General features: G+C 58.0%; 1 protein-coding gene across 2 annotated transcripts in view; it reads right to left on the bottom strand.

The window, feature by feature from the left end:
• NECAB2 (N-terminal EF-hand calcium binding protein 2) overlaps positions 1–21,722 on the bottom strand; it is a 27,804-nt gene extending 6,082 nt beyond the window's left edge. For both annotated transcript variants that reach the window (XM_059381866.1, XM_059381867.1), the window contains exons 1-6: positions 21,489–21,722; positions 19,021–19,045; positions 15,011–15,119; positions 13,184–13,209; positions 12,940–13,037; positions 1,714–1,850 (exon numbers count right to left, since the gene is read on the bottom strand). In XM_059381866.1, coding sequence (XP_059237849.1) covers positions 1,714–1,850; positions 12,940–13,037; positions 13,184–13,209; positions 15,011–15,119; positions 19,021–19,045; positions 21,489–21,722 — 629 coding nt within the window. The remainder of the gene's footprint in view (positions 1–1,713; positions 1,851–12,939; positions 13,038–13,183; positions 13,210–15,010; positions 15,120–19,020; positions 19,046–21,488) is intronic.
• Positions 21,723–21,760: the final 38 nt, after the last annotated feature.

The raw sequence follows: 21,760 nt of genomic DNA, 5'->3' as shown, positions 1-21,760 counted from the left end.
TCTGAAAACAGGAGCCCTAAGAGAGAGTCTGGAGAGGGCACAGACCAGCACAGAAAAATCGGTGCTCCTGCCCTCAGCCAGGCCCCATGTCCTGTCCCTGTCCACCGCCCAATGCACAATGGTGCACACAGGCATAGAGCCCTGGCACGCCCTGATGGGCACACGCAGCTCATCATCAGTGTCACCAGCTCATCAACAGTGTCTGGCCCAGGAGTGAGGGCTCAGAAGTGGCCAAACACCCAAGTGCAAAGAGATGCCGGGACACTCCCCCACACCCGCAAATACACCGAGATCCACACACACACCCCGCAACACGGCCAACGTGCCCTGTCCCGGGCCTCCTCCTGCCTTGGGACATTCCAGACTTTGTCTCCCGTGTTCCCTGATCCCGAGAGTTCCGCAAGCTGCGCCCCCCATAACGCAGGGCCACCCCAAGTCTTCCGGGAGGGGAAAGGTGGGCGGAGTCTTTGAGGTGTCCATCCTGATGCTCCACAAACCAGCAGCAAATCCAACGTGGCTGTCACACCACAAATGGGCACCAGGGGAGTCCCATAGGGGCCCTGGGCTTGGAACGGGTAGCTGGCACCTGCGCAGGGGAGCCGAAGGGGACCTGCTGCCTGGGGGCAAATTAGCGGAGATTCGGGGCGGTTCAAGGCAGGGGAGTGCACGTGGAGATGTGCCTCCCCGTCGCAAACAGATCCCTCTGCCACCAAAGTCCCAAAGGAAGGTCCCAGCATGGGGCTGGTGACACAAGACGGGACATGCACAGAGCAGGGAATCAGCCCCCGACAGCACCCACCAACACCTGTCCTACCGCGAAAGACAACACACAGCTTTGAATCCAGATGCTGACCCAAAAATGAAAGGAAGCTCCATGTCAGCCTCCAGAGCTCTGGGGACCAGCCCTCTAGTCACAGGGCTGAGCGCGGACGGAGGCAGAGTGGTGGGCTCAGCAACCCTGGACTCCGATCCAGCAGGCACGGGTGGGGGCCATGGGTGGGGGCCATGGGTGGGGGCCACGAGCGGGGGCCGGGCACCGGCACTTGACATTTTCCAGGTGCTGTGCCCATGGGTGCCCAGAGCACGCACATTTGGGGAACAGCGTCCCTGAGCAACTCTTGCAATCCTGTCCGGCTGGGACGTGCAAACGCAGCCTGAAATCACTGCACTTCTCTTCCCTTCTGGGGTTTGGGGCTGCTACTCTTTTTTTAAGGCCTCTGAGACCCCCAGACGGAGGGGAGGGCAGGCCTGAGGCTTCCCTGCATCACAGGAGACTGGTTTTCTAGCTACGTCACTGACGGCTCACGGAAGCTTCTCCAGTGATGGCAACCACGTAGCTTCCAGGTTTCAAAAACGAGGCAAATCATAGAACGGTCCTAGGGAACAACCTAAGTGAGAGGTACAGGGACGTGGCGCACCGGTCAGGCTCTCGGAAACGGTCTTACCTCCGCGGGCATGTGCGTCCCAACGCGCACGGGTCCCGCACGCAAACCCCGTGCTCTGCGCGGACAGCGCCTCATTCCACGCTCCTGTCGCTGACGAGGCAAGGATCGAATCGCCCCCACTTTCCAGATGGGGGAATAGGAGCACAGAGAGGTGCAGCCCCTTGCCCAAGGCCCCCCCCCCAGCCCCCAAGCACACACGTGGCCCCAGCAAGCAGCAGATGCCGTGGGCGACGCAGCCCCCGGGGACCCAGGGGGGCCCGGGACACACCGGATCTGGCTGGTCTGCTCCTCGATGGCCTCCACGGCGCTCTCCACAGAGCTGAGCAGCGACTGGATCTGATTGGCCGTCTCCTTCAGAAGGAAGCGCGTCACAAACTGGTCCACGTTGCTCCCGCCCTCGTACACCTGTGGAGGGAAGGGGCACAGATGCGAGAGGGGTTGGGGAGGGAACTTAGGGGTGGGGTCTGGCACAGAGCCGGGGGGGGGGGGGCACGGGGGGGGGGGGTGCCCCGCGGGGGGGGGGGGGGGGGGGGGGCCCCTGGGGTTGGCGTCTGCCTCGCAGGAGGAAAGGGGGACCCCAGGGCCACCCGCGTCTGGGGGACAGCAGAGCTCCTGCGTCAGGACACAGGCTATGGATCTGGAGACGAGGTCGGAGCCCTGGCTGCACCGTGGACTGGCTCCTCCCCTCTGGGACGGTGACAGGCGTCACCCTAGCATCTATCTCCCCAGGTCATCTGGAGGACTGAACGGCGACACGGATATCAAATGCTCAGGGTGGTGCCTGTCCCAAAGCAAGTGCTCAGTGACCAGCAGCTGCTGTGATCAGGACGAAGCTGACGCTGGTAACACGGATGATGGCGGGGACAATGCGGGTGGCGACGGTGAAGACGGGTGTTGGTGGCGGCGACGGTGACGAAGATGGCAGTGACAATGACGGTGATGGGGACGGTGATGGTGGTGACGGTGGTGGTGACGGTGGTGGTGGTGACGGTGGTGGTGATAAGAGCACGAGGACAGCGTTGTGAAGGTGACGCTGGTGAGGGCTGGGGACGAGTGTGCTCCCTGGCGGTGGCGTTCCCGATGCCCTTGCGACAGGGAAGAATAATGCCCGGAGAACACACACCCCCTCCCCCTCCCTCCTCCGAGGACGATTCCTCGGGCTCCCGGGCCCCCGTGTGCTCCTCCGAGACACGGAAGACGACTCCAGAGCGACCAGAGCGGTTCAACAGGCCCCCCTCAAGGAAAGGTGGGAGACGCCATCCCAGCAGGAGCGGGCAGCAGGGGGCGCGGGCGGGGGAGGGGGAGCCGGAGGGGCCGGAGACTCCGAGGCCACGAGGGGAGCACAGTGAGGAGAGGAGGAGGAGGGTTTCCACAGACTTCGCTCTGTGGCGGGAGATGCAGTCGCGCCTTCTGTCAAGAGCCAGCCGCAAAGACATTTCTCAAGGCTCCGGGATCCAGAGGAGAGCCCCGTGGCTTCAGAGGCCTGACGGTGGGACTGAGAAGGTTCTGGCTCAGCCGCGCCGCTCAAGGATGATAAGGGATCAAAGGGCACCGTGTTGGGGACGCGGGTCCCAGAACGCCGATGCTGTGGCCTCTCCCGCCTCCGCAGCCAGCTGCCCGCGCCGTGGAACTCTGCCCAGTCCCCGCAAGGCCAGGGTGGACAGGGCTCCCAAGGACAGCAAATCAAGCCATCTGTCACTCTGACTGCAAATTAATTAGCAATGAGAGCACAGGGGAAGCATGGCTAGAGACAGAGAGGGAAACGGAGGCAGGCGTGGGGAGTGGGCGGGGGCGGGGGCGGGCACACGCAGGGAGGTGTGTGGAGGGGGCTGGCCTGTGCCAACCCCGGCGACAGCGACGAGCCCTGCCAGAGAAGGACTCTGCGGCAGAAGGTAGATAAGGCTCTGGTCCCCTAAAGCGTTTCGGTGACTGATTACCCTCCCCTGCGTCGGCCGAAAGCGCTCTCAATCCAGGGATCAGCGGGGCCCCGGATGAATGAACAGCCAAGAAGATATAATGGGGTAAGAACTTATGTGCAAAGACAGAAAACCCGCTAGAAACCATCAGGCAGAAAAATGAGCTGCAGCAAGTGAGTGAGAAGCACCTAGACCTGTGGCTGAGGTTGCAAAGACCCAGGAGTGGAAGTGGCTAGCTGAACTCCAGAAAGACCAGTTATCTTCCCAAGGGGTGAAAATGCCGCCTTTACAGATCTCTCCTCCATCACCAACGCCTCAGCCAAGACACCAAATCCACAGATTCCAGAAGGAAAGGATCAGATCTGGGAATTCTGTACCAGGCGGACACATGACACAGAAACCGGCATATCTCTGAAGTGAGCGCCGTTCCAGCCTCGGAATTTCCCCTCGAAATACCCAGGGTCGAATCAGAGAAAGAACTCGTGGTCCGGGAAGTCGTGAGAAGTGGCAGCAAGTGATGGTGCCATTAAATTTAAGGTTAGAGAGGCCAGGAAAAAAAAAAAAAGATTCATCATCACTTCATTTTGATCCCCCTGGATTATGTCAATAAAGAGGGTGCAAGCACAGTAAAAAATAATCTGAAAACCTAGAACGTCCTTTAATTCCACCAAGAGGTACAGGAAATGTCTTTTATTAGGTAGGTATAAAAGCCGCCAAGGGCACCCACCCAGCGCCTGCTTGCTACGTGGCCAGTGAACAATGAAAGCTACACTGTTTCCCTTCCAAATCCCAGTCAACAGCTCTTAAGAGAGCGGACCTGGAGAGGAAGAACCCGGGAAGCCTAAGAGTCCAACAGCAGGCAGAGCTGACAGAGTGTAACAATAAAAGCAAGTAGAAAGCAGCCTGGGGCGCCTGGGTGGCTCCGTGGGTTGAGCCTCTGCCTTCGGCTCAGGTCATGATCCCAGGGTCCTGGGATCGAGCCCCACATTGGGCTCTGCTTGGCAGGGAGCCTGCTTCCCCCCTCTCTCTCTGCCTGCCTCTCAGCCTACTTGTGATCTCTGTCTGTCCAATAAATAAATAAAGTCTTTTTTAAAAAATTTAAAAAGAAAGAAAGAAAGGAAGAAAGCACCCTGAGTTCCCTCGTATAAGCACACAGTCCCAGACTTGAAATGAGAGCCACATGGAAGCATTTCTGAACCAAAACAGCAGCAGAAGATGAACGACATCAAGCCTGTGCAAAAAAAAATCCTGCCACCAAATCTGGTCAGATGAATAGGACAAGTCGTGGTGTCACTCGAGGATGGGATTTAGAGGACACGGTATTCCACAGGTTAGAAGGGTCAGGATAAAACGGCAAAATCTAGCAGAGCAAGGGCAGGGCTCTACTGAACCTTCATGCAAAGGGTAAGAAAGTGGCTATTAGCATGGCCGTGGAGGGGCTCTGGGGGGCTCAGTCGGTTGAGCATCTGTGTTCTGCTTAGGGTCACGATCCCAGGGTCCTGGGATGGAGTCCCGCATCGTGCTCCCTGCTCAGCAGGGACCCTGCTCCTCCCTCTGCGTGCTGCTCCCCCTGCTTGTGCGTGCGTTCTCTCTCTCACAAATAAATAAAATCTCAAAAATAAATAAATAAATAGATAGATAAACATGGCAATGGGGTCTCAGAGGGACGCAGCCACTTCCTAAAGCAATTCTGCTTTATACCCAAGCCCTGGACTGCTCATATGCTTTGACCCAGTCATTTCACTTTTGATCACCCATCCTGAAGAAATCCTGCAAAATGTGCATAAATTTTTATGTCCCAAGGTTACGGTATTATTTGTAATAGAAAAACCTGGTAATATTCTAATATGCCCCAAAGAGCAGAACAGTAAGTACATTTAAATATGAATATTTTAAAAGATGCTTCTGGACAGTTTTAATAATGTGGGAAAAGTATTTGCTAAAATATTAGGTGGAAAAAAGGCAAAAAATAAGTTTTTGTGCACAGAACGATATTAAGTATATTGAAGAGTCACAGGGGAACAAAAGAAGCTCAGAGGTAATAAGCTAACGTGATTAACAGTGGTGAGGATGGTGTGAGTCAGAAACGATTTGAAATTCTTCTTCATACTTTTCTCTATTTCCTAAATTTTGGACATTAAACCTGTACCATTTATATAATAAAAACATAACAGAAGTCTATATGCATCAAACAACACAGCTAAAAATATAGTAAGGGAACACATTAAAAATACAGAGATTAAATCATTCAGCGGGACAAATTAGCTCATCACGGTCTCAGAGGACAGATAAATTGGACAATAAGAACCAGGAATGGAGGGGCACCTGGGGGGCTCAGTGGGTTAAGCCTCTGCCTTTGGCTCAGGTCATGATCTCAGGATCTTCGGATCGAGCCCCATATAGGGCTCTCTGCTCAGCGGGGAGCCTGCTTCCCCCACACTCTCTGCCTGCTTCTCTGCCTACTTGTGATCTATCAAATAAATAAAATCTTAAAAAAAAAGAAAAAGAAAAAGAAACAGGAATGGAAAGAGTATTGCCAGGAAAGTGTGAAAGTTCACATTGGACAAGAAAGCTTCTTACTGGGTCTCCGGTCTCGTACCTCTGTGCTAAGTCTTCCTTTGTTTTAGAGTGACTCTTAAAACTGTAGAACGTAGAATAGAATTCTCATCTACAGAAGCACACATGAATTCTGTCTGGCAGAGTGCAAGGGACTGTCACTGTCACTGGGGACAGGGGCCAACTCTGCATTTATTCACAAAGTCATTCCAGAATTCCTGGTCGTTTCTCTACATGGTGTGTGTTCTCTGAATTTTCCTTTGAGCTAGCTGTGACCTCTTACAGGTTCTCACCTTAATGCCCGAGTCCTTTCAATATTCATACTAATGATACAGAAAGTAGGAAGCTAAGACGAGTAACAAAAATAATTCTTAATTTTGATTATTCACAGTCCCTACTTTGAAGTAGTTCAAAATTAAATCATGAGTACTTTTTAATTAAATAGAGACAATACGGTAAATAATATAAAGATTTGGTATGAAAACTGTATATGCGACCCAAGTAATTGTAAATGAGAGATGTGAATTCTGTATTTCTGAGATTAAAATTATTGAAGAAAATTCCTATCTGGAGACAAAATAATAATAATAATAATAATAATAATAATAAGCCTTATGGCTTTAAGTGATTTTCTCAACTTTGAAACCAAAGCTTAAGGAGTAACTGGTGAGGGGAGGCCTGGGTGGCTCAGCGGTTAAGCGTCTGCCCTTAGCTCAGGTCATGTGCCCCGGATCCTGGGATCGAGTCCAGAGCCCGGCTCCTTGCTCAGCGGGGAGCCTGCTTCTCCCTCTCCCTTTCTCCCTGCTCATTCAGTCTCTGTCACTCTCAAATAAATAAATAATATTTAAAAAAAAAAAAGAAAGGAGGGGCACCTGGGTGGCTCAGTGGGTTAAACCTCTGCCTTCAGCTCAGGTCATGATCTCAGGGTCCTGGGATCGAGCCCCACATCGGGCTCTCTGCTCAGCGGGGAGCCTGCTTCCTCCTCTCTCTCTCTGCCTGCCTCTCTGCCTACTTGTGATCTCTGTCAAATAAATAAATAAAATCTTTAAAAAAAAAAAAAAAGGAGTGGCGCGGTGATGTTATTAGCACCTCTAATATAAATAAAAATCTTGGGGTTGGCCAAAACGAGGGACTGCATATGCATTTTTCATTTGTACGAGAGACACGGTTCCCCTCTTTGCAACGAGTCTTAGGAATACACATGTCCTAACACAGAAGGCACAGCCATTTTCCGATTTCCCGTTCTGGAAAGGATGACCCCGTCTTCCACTTGAGCACCCACGAGGTCATTATCAAAACAGCTCAAGCACCGTATCACCTGGAAATCACACGGTGTGAGCGCGGCGGGGAAACCGGGGCTGCTCACTTCCCTCCCCGCACGGTGACTGCACGGGGGAGCCCGGGATGAGCAGGGATGCGGCAGAGGTCCGGGGAGAGTCAGCGAGGAGGTGCCGCCCCACGAGAGAATCCCGAATCCCGAGAATCCCAGCTGCAGGGAAAACACCCAAGGTCAAGGCTTAAGACGTCCAGCGGATTGTCAGAAGAACGGAAGCCCTGCTCTTCCCACGTGGAAAAGAGCAGTGACCACCAGCCTGCGGACGCAGGACGGACCAGAGAAGCCTGGAAACCGTAGCTACAGCAGGAACCGTAGCGGGAAATGGAAAGACATGTGTCGAGGGGCTGGGCATCTGGGGCAAAGCTGGGGGCGCCGGGGGTGGCCCAGAGAGTTGAGAGTCTGGCTCTTGATTTTGGCTCAGGTCGTGATCTCAGGGGTGTGGGATCGGGAAGGAGCCCCAAGTCAGGCTCTGTGCTCCGTGGGGAGTTTGCTGGAGTTTCTCTTTCCTTCTCCCTCTGCCCCTCCCCCAGTGGTTGCTCACATGCTCTCTTTCTAAAATAACTAATAAAATGTTTTAAAAAAGCAAACAGGTAAAACTGGCAAACAGAAGTTTTTAAAACGTAGCCCAACAGGACAAACATTAAAATAAGACTAGAGCTACAGAAGCATAGGTGTTGTTGAATTCAATCTCCATCAAGTTCCTGTTTGGGGTCAAAGAAGATTTTAGATTTTTTTTTTTAAATCATCAACATGATATGATACTTTATGTGGAAAACCCAAAAGATTCCCCTCAAATCTACTAGAACTCATATAGGAATTCAGTAAAGTGTCAGGATATAAAATCAATACACAGAATCAGTTGCATTTCTGTACACCAACAACAAGACAGAAGAAAGAGAAATTAAGCAATTGATCCCATTTACAATTGCACCCAAAACTATGAGATACTTAGGAATAAACCTAACCAAAGATGCAAAGAACCTGTACTCAGAAAACTATAAAGTACTCATGAAAGAAACTGAGGAAGACACAAAGAAATGGAAACATGTTCCATGCTCACGGATTGGAGGAACAAATATTTTGAAAATGTCTCTGCTATCTAAAGCAATCTACACATTTAATGCCATGCCTATCAAAATATCATCAATTTTTTTCAAAGAAATGGAATCAATAACCCTAAAATTTATATGGAACCAGAAAAGACCCAAATAGCCGGAGGAATGTTGAAAAAGAAAGCCAAAGTTGGTGGCATCACAATTCCAGACATCAAGCTCTATTACAAAGCTGTCATCATCAAGACAGTATGGTACTGGCACAAAAATAGACACACAGATCAAAGGAACAGAATAGAGAGCCCAGAAAAGACCCTCAACTCTATGGTCAACTAATCTTCGACAAAGCAGGAAAGAATGTCCAATGGAAAAAAAGTCTCTTCAACAAATGGTGTTGGGAAAATTGGACAGCCACATGCAGAAGAACGGAACTGGACCATTTCCTTATACCACACATAAAAATAGACTCAAAATGGATGAAAGACCTTAATGTGAGACAGGAATCCATCAAAATCCTTGAGGAGAACACAGGCAGCAACCTCTTCGACCTCAGCTGCAGCAACTTCTTCCTAGAAACATCGCCAAAGGCAAGGGAAGCATGGGCGAAAAGAACTATAGGGACTTCATCGAGATTAAAAGCTTCTGCACAGCAAAGGAAACAGTTAACAAAATCAAAAGACAACTGACAGACTGGGAGAAGATATTTGCAAATGACATATCAGATAAAGGGCTAATATCCAAAATCTCTAAAGAACTTCTCAAACTCTGGGGCGCCTGGGTGGCTCAGTGGGTTAAAGCCTCTGCCTTTGGCTCGGGTCATGATCCCAGGGTCCTGGGATTGAGACCCGCATCGGGCTCTCTGCTCAGCGGGGAGCCTGCTTCCCCTTCTCTCTCTGCCTGCCTCTCTGCCTACTTGTGATCTCTGTCTGTCAAGTAAGTAAATAAAATCTTAAAAAAAAAAAAAAAAAAAGAGTTAAAAAAAAAAAAGAACTTCTCAAACTCAACACCCAAAGAACAAATAATCAAGAAATGGGCAGAGGACATGAACAGACATTTCTGCAAAGAAGACATCCAGATGGCCAACAGACATGAAAAGTGCTCCACATCACTCAGCATCAGGGAAATGCAAATCAAAACCACAGTGAGATACCACCTCACACGAGTCAGAATGGCTAAAATTAACAAGTCAGGAAATAGAAGTTGGCAAGGATGTGGAGAAAGGGGAACCCTCCTACACTGTTGGTGGGAATGCAAGCTGGTTTGGCCGCTCTAGAGAACAGCATGGAGGTTCCTCAAGAAGTTGAAAATAGAGCTATCCTATGACCTAGCAATCTCACTACTGGGTATTTACCCTAAAGATACAAACGTAGTGATCCGAAGGGGCACGTGCACCCGAATGTTTACAGCAGCAATGTCCACAATAGCCAAACTATGGAAAGAACCTAGATGTCCATCAACAGATGAATGGATCAAGAAGATGTGGTATATATACACAAATGGAATACTATGCAGCCATCAAAAGAAACGAAATCTTGCCATTTGCAACGACGTGGATGGAACTAGAGGGTATTCTGCTGAGCGAAATAAGTCCATCAGAGAAAGATAATTATCATATGATCTCCCTGATATGAGGAATTTGAGAGGCAGAGTTGGGGGTTTGAGGGATAGGGAGGGAAAAAAAGAAACAAGATGGGACTGGGAGGGAGACAAACCATAAGAGACTCTTAATCTCAGGAAACAAACTGAGGGTTGCTGGGGGTTGGGGAGTGAGGGATGGGGTGACTGGGTGGTGGACACTGGGGACAGCGAGTGCTATGGTGAGTGCTGTGAACTGTGTAAGACTGATGATTCGCAGACCTGTACCCCTGAAGCAAATAATACATAGTATGTTAATAAAAAAAACCATCAACATACTATGCATGGCTGATCGCGAAGCTGAATGTGTCCATGACAGTTTTATTTGAAACAGCACTAAAAGGGACACAAAAAGTCAAATGTTTCACTGGAACCAGATGACCTCAAAGATCTATGAATATACTCCCCCCTCCCCTCCCCCGAGGGGGACCTTGACCCCAGCTTCCTGGATAAGTTCCTTCTATTTTTGAATAAAAAAAGGATTCCGTGGTGGAGAAGCGGATTCACACACAGCAAGATCTTCCAAACCCACAATTCATCCCCAAATCAATGTCCAGCCGCTATTTCCAAGGGAGACCAAGCGAGAGCTCAGCGCTGCAACAGAGGGTCCGGGCGCCCGCCGGGGCTTCTCCCAGGGAGTGAAGGAATGTTCCGCAGAAGACACTCCAAGAATAGAATCCACCCCGCCAAGAGCTGAAGGAGACTCACGCCATCCAAAGGAAATTTAAAAGACTCACTACGACCTCCTAAGACGAAATGTAATGAAGGGAAGGCAAAAAAAATATATATATATATATTTTAACAGACTGAAGAGGTTTCTAAAAATAGAGCTGGTATTAATATTGTCATTAGTGGAGAAATACTGGAGAAACACACTTGAAAATCACGAGCCACAAGAGGAAGCCTGACGCGGTGGCTGAATCGGGGGGAATGAAAGGCAGCAGGACGCACCCCAGAAATCAGAGGGCCGCGCGCCCCAGGAACCGAGAAGCCAAGTGCACCGGGTCCCGGCGTGACCGGGACCCTGCAGCCCCGGAAGCCAGTGGTCCACACGGATCGACACGGACGCAGGGGAAGCATCCCAGAGGACCACGAGCTGCATGGCGATCAGCAAAAATCGGTTCGAAAACCAGTCGGGAAAAGAAATGCCGCTGCTCCTGCCAACACCAGCCGTCAGGGGTCCTGCTGGAAACGCCCAGAAGGCCGCCCCGAGCATCCCGTGCGCCTGGCTTCCCAGACCAGACTCTCGAGAACTGGTCCAAGTCCTACTGGTAGATGCTCGAGTCCTCTCCCTGACGGAGACTGAGGTCCCCCCGGGAGAGTGATGGGCAGACCCAGAAGGACACCCAGAAGGAAGCGAGCCCTTGGGTGACACCTGAGACGGCCTCGCTGGGGGGGCGGCTCCATCCCCGAGGGGTCCCAGGGGGGCGCGTGGGGTGCGTCTCCCGGCCCATCAGGCGTGGAGCTGGGAAGCTACCCCTGGTCCGGGCCGGGATCCCAGGGTCTGGGCTCTCTCCACGCTCGCCTGCAAACCCACTGCCCACCCACGACGTTCAGAACGTCCACCCCAAATCCAGGCGACGACAGGCAGCGGCTCCTACACGGTCTTTACGACAGGCTCTGAGACCCAGACTCAGACAGCGGACGGGAGGAAAGGCGCGCGCCGTCGGTACGTGGAGGCTCAGGACCAGGCCCGGCTTTTCTGAGAGCGGAAGGAAGGGATTCTCCGAGAGACGCGGCGCAGTAACCGAGAACCACTGGGAAAAAACGTACAGAATTCGTCTTGCTTCTGTCCGGGCAGACGACAGGAGCCTTCACGCTAGGACAGGTCACCTCTGCTCTGTGCCAGGCCCTGTGCTAAGCGGCTGGGAGACCTTACTTCATTCAATCCCCTGAAGGCTGAAGGTGAACACTGCATTCCACAGATGGAGAAACTGAGGCCCACGGGGGGAAGGGACCGGCCCGGGCGTCCTTCAGTCCGGTCTACGTGTGCCTCACCACGTTCCACTCCGCACTCCCTCCCTGCACGCCTCGCTCAGTGCGCTGCACCCCCTCAGGAACAACTGGCCCTCCTGTCACCCCCCAGGTGGGCCCGGAGTCCAGGGCCGTGCTCCGTACCTCCCGCCGGGTCCCTGCCTCAGCAGCCCCCGCACTGAGCCCGCAGCGACGGCCATCTGGCGGACTCTGCAGGGTTCCCTCTTCAGAGCCCGTTTGCAGAGCTACGAGATGGGACTGGTGACCGTATGACCGTGGCCACCCCAGGGCTGGCCAGTGCGGGTCCTCGGCAAGCCCAGGGCACCCCTTCTCTGATGCCTGCCCTTCCAGCAGCCCCCGGCCCAGTGGGGTGCAGACCCCGAGGCTGGGGGACGGGCTGCTTCTGCCCCTGAGCTTCAACAGAGATGGCACGACACCCAGCCCCCAACCCGGTCCCCGCTCCCTGCCTCCTGTCCTCCTTCAGGGCACTCAAGCAGGTGACAGCACTGGGGGCAGAGCTGCTGGAGAGACCACTCTCTGGGACATGCAGGGGTCCCTGCACCGGGCTTGCTCCCAACACTCTGAGCGGTCCTGCCGCCCAGACAGGGTGCTCACACCGGACACTGTGCAAGTCCTCAGCCAAGCGCAGACACAGGCACCTGTGCCTTTCCCTCCCCTGCCGTCCCATAACCCCACTGCAGGAGGGCGCGAGACTTTCGGGTCCCTCTCCCGTCCGAGGGCGCTGGAGGGCTCGGGGAGGCCACAGCTCCCTTTCTAGCACCGCGTGCCCAGACCACACGCAACTCCAGGAAACGGCCTCACGCTCCACACCAGACACCGCAGCACGGGGCTGTGCACCACGCGCTCCACCCGCCTCCACCAGCGCCCTCGGGAGCCCCCAGGAAAGCCCACCCCAGAGCCAGACCCACCCAGCGCTCAGCATCCCAAGTCCAGGCCCCTTGGCTGAGGATGCTCTGGAGGAAATCCCAGACCCGGAGCCCCAGGAGCCACCCACACCCCATGACCTTCTTGGTGTAGCCCATCGCCTTCAGGACAGAGTGGTTCAAGGTCTCCAAGGAGGCCAAGACGTCCTCATAATCGCCCATGTGGTCCACAAAGTAATCTGAGGGAAGGCAAAGCTGAGGTCAGGGGCAGAGGAGGAGGACCCCACCTCGCGGGGCTCCCCACACCTCCCACCTGTGCCCTCAGGGCTCCCCCGAGTCCCACCCCACCAGCCCAGGCCTGGTCCCTGCAGAGCTGGGCACCTACCACATAGCTCCTTGGTGTCCACGTGGCTGCAGAGAGAAGGAGGGAGACTCAGGTCAGGCCCGTCCCCGTCCCATCCGCCCTCCCCCTCCGCAGCGTGCACGGCCCCGGCTGCCTGCGGTGCCTCGTCCGTCAGCGCCCACGCAGGCCCCGCGAGCCCTGCTTCACGCATGAGGTCGAGGACGCTTCCCTCCCAAGGACAGAGCAGGGAACTCTACCCCCCCCCCCCCCCCCCCCCCCCGCAACTCTTCTGACCCCACCCCCGCTCACTTCCCCTCCCCCACTCTGCTGCCCCTGTCAGGAGCATACGGGACACAGACCGCACCGGGCCTCGGCCAGGGGCTGGGAGAAGGGAGGGAATGGGACAGAGACTGGGGGGCCCATAACTAGTATGGGCCTCCCCCAGGGCATGCCTGCCTGCTGGGTCTCTCCCCTCCGTGTCCCCACCCTCGCCCTGGGGTCCCGCATCCCCATGCCTACAGCTCGGAGAGGGCTATGTCCTTCCTCGGAGGAGACTAAGCCCCAGAATGCCACCCGCGCTGGGGAAAGTGCAGGCAGCAGCCTCCGAACGGAGACGCGGTGGTGGGCCGTGCTGGGGGCACAGGCCAAGGGACCCTTTCCAGGCCCCGGTTCCCTCACTGAGAGAGGAGGAACTGCCCTGGCTGGAGAGCTCCTGGCATCCCAGTTCCGTAAGATGCATCTGGGAGAAGGCTCCTACGGCCAAAGAAATCTAGCTTCAAGGCTCTGGAAGCCCTGTCTTGGAGATTCCTCCAATTCACATCCCATATTAAATGTTCTGACAAGTCCTGCAGAGAGGAAGCCTCTTTAACTGTACTCAGCTGAAGATTTCAGCCTAAGCCTCCTTCCCCCATCCAGCCGGCCCAACACAAAAGGCCCCACGACAATGAGTAAACCAGAAGCCACCTACAGACCCCTTTCAAAGCTCCCTGGGGGACTGCAGGAAGTGCTCAGAAACCGCCATCTGTTTGCAGAAACCAAGCCTTTCACGAGGGCTGCAGCAGGAAGCTGTTTCCAGTGGCCTTTCCCAGATAAGGACACCTGCCCACCCTGGTCCCCGGCCTGTGCCTCCCAGGACACTCGCAGCCCCAACCTCTGGTCCAGGTCACCACGGTGCCAGGTCCCCTGCAGGCACGCCTGGTGGCTGCTCCTTGTGTGGGATACCTCCAGCCTGTCCCAGGGGACCCCGGCTCAGCAAACCTGCTCTTTCCCAGGGAAAGAGTGAGTTGGTGAGGTCAGGTATAAGCAGAATGTACACTTTGCACTTGACTTAGGGATGGGTCAGGCCAGAGGTTTTGGCTGGTTCTGAGATGCAAGTTCGGGGGGTTATGACGGGGTTTATGAGGTGGAGAGGAGCTCAAGTCAGAACTACGACTGGTACCTGGTCAGTTTGGTTTAAGACAGGATCAGTGAAGATCAAGGTCACAGAGGTCCCCTTGGGACTGGGGACGAGCACGAGGTGCCTGGGTCAGAACTGGGCTGAGTTAGCAGGAGGTGGAGGTCACTGCCAATGTCCCCTTTTCGTTACCGTGTGGGCACGCTGTAGCGTCGAGGGTCTGTTCCTTCTTAGCCACGTGTGCCCAGGACAGACAAACCGACCAATGTGACGTCCCTGTGCCCACAGCCCGGTCACCCCAGCCAGCGGGGGCCACCAGACCTGACCTGTGGGTCGGCAGGTGCGGGGATGTTTTGGGTCTCCTGCCCCTCCAGGGGAGTGGAACACAGAGACTGACTGCCTCGCCAGGAAGGAAGACGGGTCCCCCCAGACCCACGGGAGGCCGCCCCAGCCCAGCAGCGGGAGGCCTGGCTCACTTGGTGTTGTCAGAGTCAATCGTGTGGAAGAGGCCCTCCAGCTCCTTCTCGTCGAGGACGCCATCTGCAAAGAAGAGCTGGAACTCCTCCAGCGACAGCTTCCCGTCGTCTGCAGGGGAGGGAGGGGGGGGGACCGCTGGTGTCTGAGAGATAAGACAGCCCGAGGCTGACAATCCCCCAATCTCCAGATCAGCTCCCGCCGGAGAACCTCCGCTGCCCAGCGAACAGCCAGATGAACTAGTCAACTCCAGGACCCCGAGATCATGACCCGAGCTAAAATCAAGAGTCAGACGCTTAACCGACAGAACCACCCATGCTCCCATTCCTGTATTGTAAAGGCCCCAGGACGATCTCTCTTTGCTCCCACAAACTCTGCAGGGGCTCAAAGTAGGGCCCAGAAACCAGCTCGGCAGAGGGAGACCCTGGCACCTTGCCTCGGCTTCCCTCCACCTGCCTTCCCTCTGGCCCATCAGGCCTGCGAGCTTCAGGAGACCCGGAGAGAGGCAGCGAGTGCCTGTGCGGGAGGCCGGGCCCGGCCAAGGGCGACTCCCCGCTTCCCTCCGCGTGACAGAAGGAAATGACTTTGTAGCTTTCAAAAACAAGAGCTCCCCCCGAAACAAAGCAGACAAGCCCCGCCCCACCCCCTACACACACACACACACACACACACACACACGCACGCAACCATAAAAAGGCCTTCACGCTACCAGCTGTAAACGACGCACAGCCCATGGAGGCTCTTTCCAGTCTGTGAAAAAGAGACTTTCCAAGTTTCCTGAGGCGCCAGGAAGGAGGCCCCGTGCAGAACTGCGGCCAACACGCGGGCCACTGGGTCTTCACGAGACTCCCATTTTCCAGAGCGGTAAACCGAGACCCAGAGCCGCTAAGGGATCCACAGCTGGAGCTAGAGCCTCAGCCAACTGGCCCCCAAGTCCATGCCGCCCCCCAGGCCAGGGGCAGAGTCGCCTGGTGAGAGCCCCCGCCCCCCAAGGGCAAGGCCAGGTCTGCACTGCGGGGGAGGGGAAGCGGGCGGGGATTGACCACTCAAGGCTGCACGGGTGCGGCCTCGGGGGTGTGGGGGGCGTCTCCCTGCCTCCCCTCCTTCCGCCTGTCCAGGCTCCTCCGTGCCCGCTGCACTCGGCGGGCAGGCAGGGAGGCCCCCCCCCCCCCCCGGCCTCCCGGGCACAGACTCCTCGGCTGACATTTACCTTGAATGTGCTGCCATAGCCCTAATGAGCCCAGCTCCACTAATGAGGGAAGGAACAGCTCCTGGCTCCTTCCCCGGGGCCTCTGTACCAGCAGAGGAGAGGGCCTGGCACCCCCCTCCCAGCAAGGACACTGCGCCGGCCGCGGGCAGGTGTCTTTGCTAACGAGCATGAGCTCAGCCTCGTCACCGTGACCTTCCAAATGCCAGGCCTCTGGCTGTGTCCATGTCCCTGGGGAGGAACGCAGTCGGGCGCTGCTGGACACCCCCGCCACCCTCCCAGGCTTCGTGCCGGGCTGCGGGCAGACCCCTGACCCTCAGCCTCTGCGCAGGAGCCACGATCGCTCTGTCTCAACAAAGAAGCGTCCCCCCGGGGGCCACCAGCACGGCTGGCCCCGAGCCCCTGGCCCAGGGGTTCCGGACGCTTCTCCCGCGAGACCATAACCCACCCTGCACCTCTGGGCATCGCTCCTGCGGGTGCCCGGGGCAGGGCCAGCACCCATCTGTGCGTCCGTCTGCGGCTCTGGCCGCCCCTGCGGGTTCATCCCGGCCCCCCCGCCCCCGGACGTGCTCTCAGTCCCCGCTGCCCTCGCTGCGACCCAGCCCGGGATCGGCAGTCCCGCCCCTGCGTGCTCTGGGCCGTGCTTTGGGCATCGCTAAAAAGAGGGTGATGCTTCTCATCCCAGCAGAAGCACACTGAAGCCCCGATGAGGTCGAGGAACAGGGGGTGCTGGGTGGCTGCCGGAAGCCCCCCGGGCCGTGAGCTCTCGGGGTAGCGTGGGTAGGAACCAAACACCTGTTGGCAAACCACAGCGTCCACGCCCACGGGTGGCGTTGGAATCACGGTTCCCCATGGCCTGGGCACCCAGACCCGGCAACAGTCCCACCAGGGCCCTCTGAGGGCAGTCCCGGTGTCATCAGGCCCACTTACAGATGGGGAAACTGAGGCCCCAAGCATTTGGTGACCAGCCTGAGGTCACAAGAGCCAAGACTCTGACAGAGAAGGGACTCCACCTCCTCACAGGCCCCGAAGCTCCTCTGGGACCGACATCAAGCCGGTGACGACCCCTCAGTACAGAGACCGGGAAGACCTGAGGCCCCCGGAGGGGGATGGGCTCGGCCTCCATGGGGGCCACGGAGTGATGTCGAGGGACCCCACTGCTGTGCTCACGGGGCGGAAACACGGTCTCCCACGGGGCAACAGGAGACTAGGAGGAGACCCCACATGGGCCCGTAGGGAGACTGGCGTGCCGAACCCCCACCAGGCAGGTGCACACACACACGGGTCCGCGCACACTTGGATGTGTCCAGGGAAGGCCACGCAGAGCCACGGCCGCCCGCAGGGAGACCGGCAGCCAGACTCCTGCTGTGCCCCACAGCTGTGCAGAGCCGCACTCGGCAGGAAACAGACCCGTGACCTCAAAGCCTACAGACCTTTGCAAAGACGGACTGTGTGCCCACGGCAGGGACAAGCCCACATTCCTACTAGCCAGGGACTCATAATGGGCGAAGGTGACCACGTGGCCCCAGGCCACGGCACAATGAAGACGCCAGAGAGACACCTGCATCCAGGTCTGGGATCGAGCCCCTCGACCCCCGCTGAACCTCGAAGGCCGTCTGCGCCCAGGTGCCGCAAGCGCTTCTGGAGGTCACTGCAGGGCCCCCGCAGCCCTATCTATCCCCCCTGCTCCAAATGGAACTGCTGCCGGGAGTCCCGTGTCCCAGAGGCCTGGGAGGGATCATCATCACGCCAAGGGGCAGGGGATGGAGACCTCTGGGCCCTGGCTTCTAGTCCGGGCCTGTGCAAGGCCCTCCCCCAAGGCCTCTCAATCCACCCCAACACCGTGGAGGGGATGGGTCAGGGAGGGAGGGGGTGCGGGGCCCCGGGCCAGAGTGGCCACCTGCAATTCCAGCCCCCGCGGGCCAGGCGCTGGGGCCCGAGGACCCCCTGCTCCCCACCCTTCACACATCTCCCCCTGCGCCTTCCCAACAGCCAAGGCTGCAGGCGAGTTAAGAGCAACCGATGAGCCCACTTTAGAGATGGGGAAGCTGAGGTCTGCGGAGGGACGATGGGTTCCCTAAAGCCACGGAGGGTGGTGCTGGCCCTGGGAATAAGGACGCAGGTGTTTATGTGAAGTTGTGCTGCTCCTGGTTGCAGCTGTGAGGCTCAGGTGTCCCTTGGGAAACCTGGTCCTTTTTGAGGCCTCCACCTCCCTCCTATACTGGAAAGACCTTCTAAGAAGCGAGGAGGAGTGCAATGTCCCATCCACGGGCCCCGACAGCGTGCCCCTCACATCGCTGGGGAGGACACCTGACATGGGGAAAAGTCCTGGGGTCGCAGCACAAGCTGGCCTGTCTTCATGAGGCTGGGTGACCCTGAGCAAGTCACTAACCTCTCTGGGCGGCGAGGAAGACATGGGCCAGGGCCTGGAGTGAGGCTGGGGTCCCCCTTAAAGGGTGGTCGCTGGGCACCCCCTCCCTGGGCTGCTCTGGTCCCTTCCAGCGGTCTGAGGGCTGAGGTTCCCCCAAGCACCTACAATACGCAGAACACCCGGGCACCACAGATGCCAACTCCCCGAATCCCTGTGGCACCCCTACTAAGTACGAACCACGGGAATCCCACTGTACAGACAGGGAACTGAGGCCCGGGCAGAACTGGGTTGTGGCCTTCTGACTTCAGCATCCTGTACTTTGAACCTTTAGGTGCAAGGCTGTTCATGCCCCCACCCGTGGTCCCTCTCCCTGAAGCATCAGGACAGAAAGAGCCAGGGCCTCATTCAGGGGACAGTCTGGGAGGGAAACTCACCGTTTTTGTCCGCCCGGCGGAAAATCTGCAGGGAAGAGAAGTACAGTCAGCCGGGGCCCCAGAGGGGCAGACGCCCTCCAGTGGCTTCTGACTCATCCCGGGATCCCACTCCCCGGCGAGTGGGGGGGGGGCGGGTGCTGGGAAGCAGAGCAGCCCCTCCCCCAGGAGAAGACCCAGCTGGGATCAGGGCGGGAGGGACGCTCGAGGCAGAGCCCTCCCAGCCGCCCGCGAGGAAGCAGCGCCCACTCTCCTTCTGGGCCGCCAGCCTGCCCACGGCCACACTGGCAGCCATGCGCGCACACGTGCACACACAGGCTCACACCCAGCCACACGCTTGCGGGTGTGCCTCCGGAGAGGGCGGTCCACGCGGCCGCACCCACCGAGCTACGCGCAGTCCCACACTCGGCATCCGTGGTCCTGGGGACGCAGCCGCTGCGCCCCTCCCGGAACCCTGTCAATTAGGCCCCAAGAGAGATGTCCGCTAAGGAAACCTCGAGGACCAGCTGGGGGCTGGCACTGGATTGTTTTCCAGGTGGGGGAGTGGGTGGAAGCAGGGCCACCCAGAGCTCGGCACCCCAGCTGCAAATGCGAGGTTGTGGCTGCAGGGGGAGGGGCGGGGGGAGCTGACAGCCACCCACCCCTCTAAGCGTGAGCCAAGACCTGGTATTTGCAGGACGAGGTGAGCCGTGCTGGTAAGAAGGAGCAGGGGGAGGCATCACCGCCTCTGACCATCCATCCGACCTCTGGTTCTGGCCCTGGGGCCAAGGACAGATGTCACCCCCCCCACCCAAGCACCTGAGACTGTGACACACTGAAGCCGCAGCTCAGGAAGGCTTCTCAGACATCACCCCCTTCCCTCAGCTGAAACCCTGCTCTGGGGTACCTGGGCAGGAGCCCCCCGTGCCTGGGGCGGGAGCGGGGGTGGGGGGGCAAGGACCAGAGCCCTGCCCCTACTCAGAACAGCAAAGTTGCCCTGAGGCCAGGGTCCCACCCCCAGCGGCCCAGGATGGCCACGACAACCAAGCAATAGAAGCAGACCACGTGATGGGGCTCCAGGACTCCGCTCCCCACCCCCACGCACCACTCCGTCTCCCAGATGAAGAAATGGAGGCTCAGAGCCCACACACGCCAGCATGACGAGGACCCCGGAGCCCGCTGCCTGTACACTTAGGAACGGGAAGAATCTGGACAGGGCTTTCCCCTGAACTACGCTGGGGTCTGGAGAAAGGGTGGCTACGCAAGTGTGTGTGTGTGTGTGTGTGTGTGTGTGTGTGCTTGTGCAAGCATGCGCGTGTCCGCAGGCAACCACAAGCACCCACAGGACAGCTCCCCCTGCCCTGCCCAGCCCCCTCTGCACAGAGCCAACTGTGGGTTCCAGGAGAGAAGAAGGGAAGGGGAGAGGAGCTCCGCGCCCCCCAAGGATCCCACACACAGACACAACTCTCCCCCCAGACCCACCGGGTACAGGGCCCTCAGGGCACAGGCACAACCTGCCGCTGGGCTGTTAGGAGGTGGGGGCGGTGCCCCGAACCAAGCCCCCTGCGCCTCTCCCTAGCTCTACAGAGCAGGTCTCCCACGCCGCCCCCCAGCAGTCCCTCCTGCAGGATCTTCCTCCCACTCCTGGGGAGCGGGTGGGAGGGGGAGGTGGGCTTCCCAGGGGTGGGTGCTGCGGATCAGGGAGGGGATGGGGGGAGGTCTGAGTCGAGGGTATGGAAGGAATGGAGAGAGGGAGCTCCTAGTGGAGGTGGGGGCTGGGGGGAGCCCAGAGGGGTCCGGGCTCAGAGCAGATGGGGGTGGCCCCAGCTCTCCTGAAGGAGAGAAGACACAGGTGGGGAGGGGGCTTCACTGTCACAGAGCGCCGGTGCCCGGGATGCAAAGGGGCTTTGGGCATGAGAAAACCCGGGCTCCTGGTCTACGACCGGGATGAGAGAAGGGGCACCGGAGCCTGGAAGGGGCGGCGGGGGGGGGGGGTTCCGAAAAGTACGGATTCAGGCAGGCATCGGGATGGAGAGGAGGGGGCCGGAGGCGGCAGGGCCTCGCGTCCCGACAGGGATGAGGTACAGGCTGAGGTACAGGGCTGGGGAAAGGGTAAGGATTTAGCCAGCACAAAAGTAGGGGGGCGGTGGCCGGGTCCAAGGACTCCGGGTCCCGGCTCCAGCTCCGAGAAGGTGGGGATCCCGAGAAATGGACGGAGGGGGTGGGAAGAGCAGGACCGTCGTGGTCCGGGGAGGAGGCTAGACTGCGATGGAGACCGTCCGGAACTCGGAGGGGCTGGGGTCGCGCTCTTGGGACGCGGAGGGGCCGGGTGCGGGTCCCGCTCCGGGCCGCCGAGGGGAAAAGGGCCGGGGGTCCCCCGCCCGGGGAGGAGGGGGCCTCGCGGGTCCCGGCGGGGGCGCAGGAGGGCGGTGTCGGGAGCGCCCGGGGGTGGGGGGAGGAGGGGGCTGGGGTCCCGGCCGGCGCGTACTCACGTCCAGGATGACGGCGGTGCCCCCGCGCGGCGAGCAGGGCCCCGGGCCGGGGCCGGGGTCCGCAGCGGGGGCGTCGGGGGCGTCGGGGGCGTCGGGGACCAGCGGCGCCCGGGGCTCGCCCATCCTGGCGCCCACCCAGCGCAGCAGCCCGCCTAGCGCCCGGCCCTGCGGCGGCGGCTCCCGGAGCAGCCTGTGCGCGCCGGCCCTGCACAGGCGCGCCGCCCGCTCGCACATCGCGCCGCGCCCGCCGCCGCCGCCGCCCGGAAGCCCGC

This window comes from Mustela nigripes, chromosome 17 (genome assembly GCF_022355385.1).
Source record: "Mustela nigripes isolate SB6536 chromosome 17, MUSNIG.SB6536, whole genome shotgun sequence".
NCBI lineage: Eukaryota > Metazoa > Chordata > Mammalia > Carnivora > Mustelidae > Mustela > Mustela nigripes.
The sequence above is the reverse complement of the archived record's forward strand: the minus strand, read 5'-3'. Positions and strand labels throughout refer to the sequence as shown.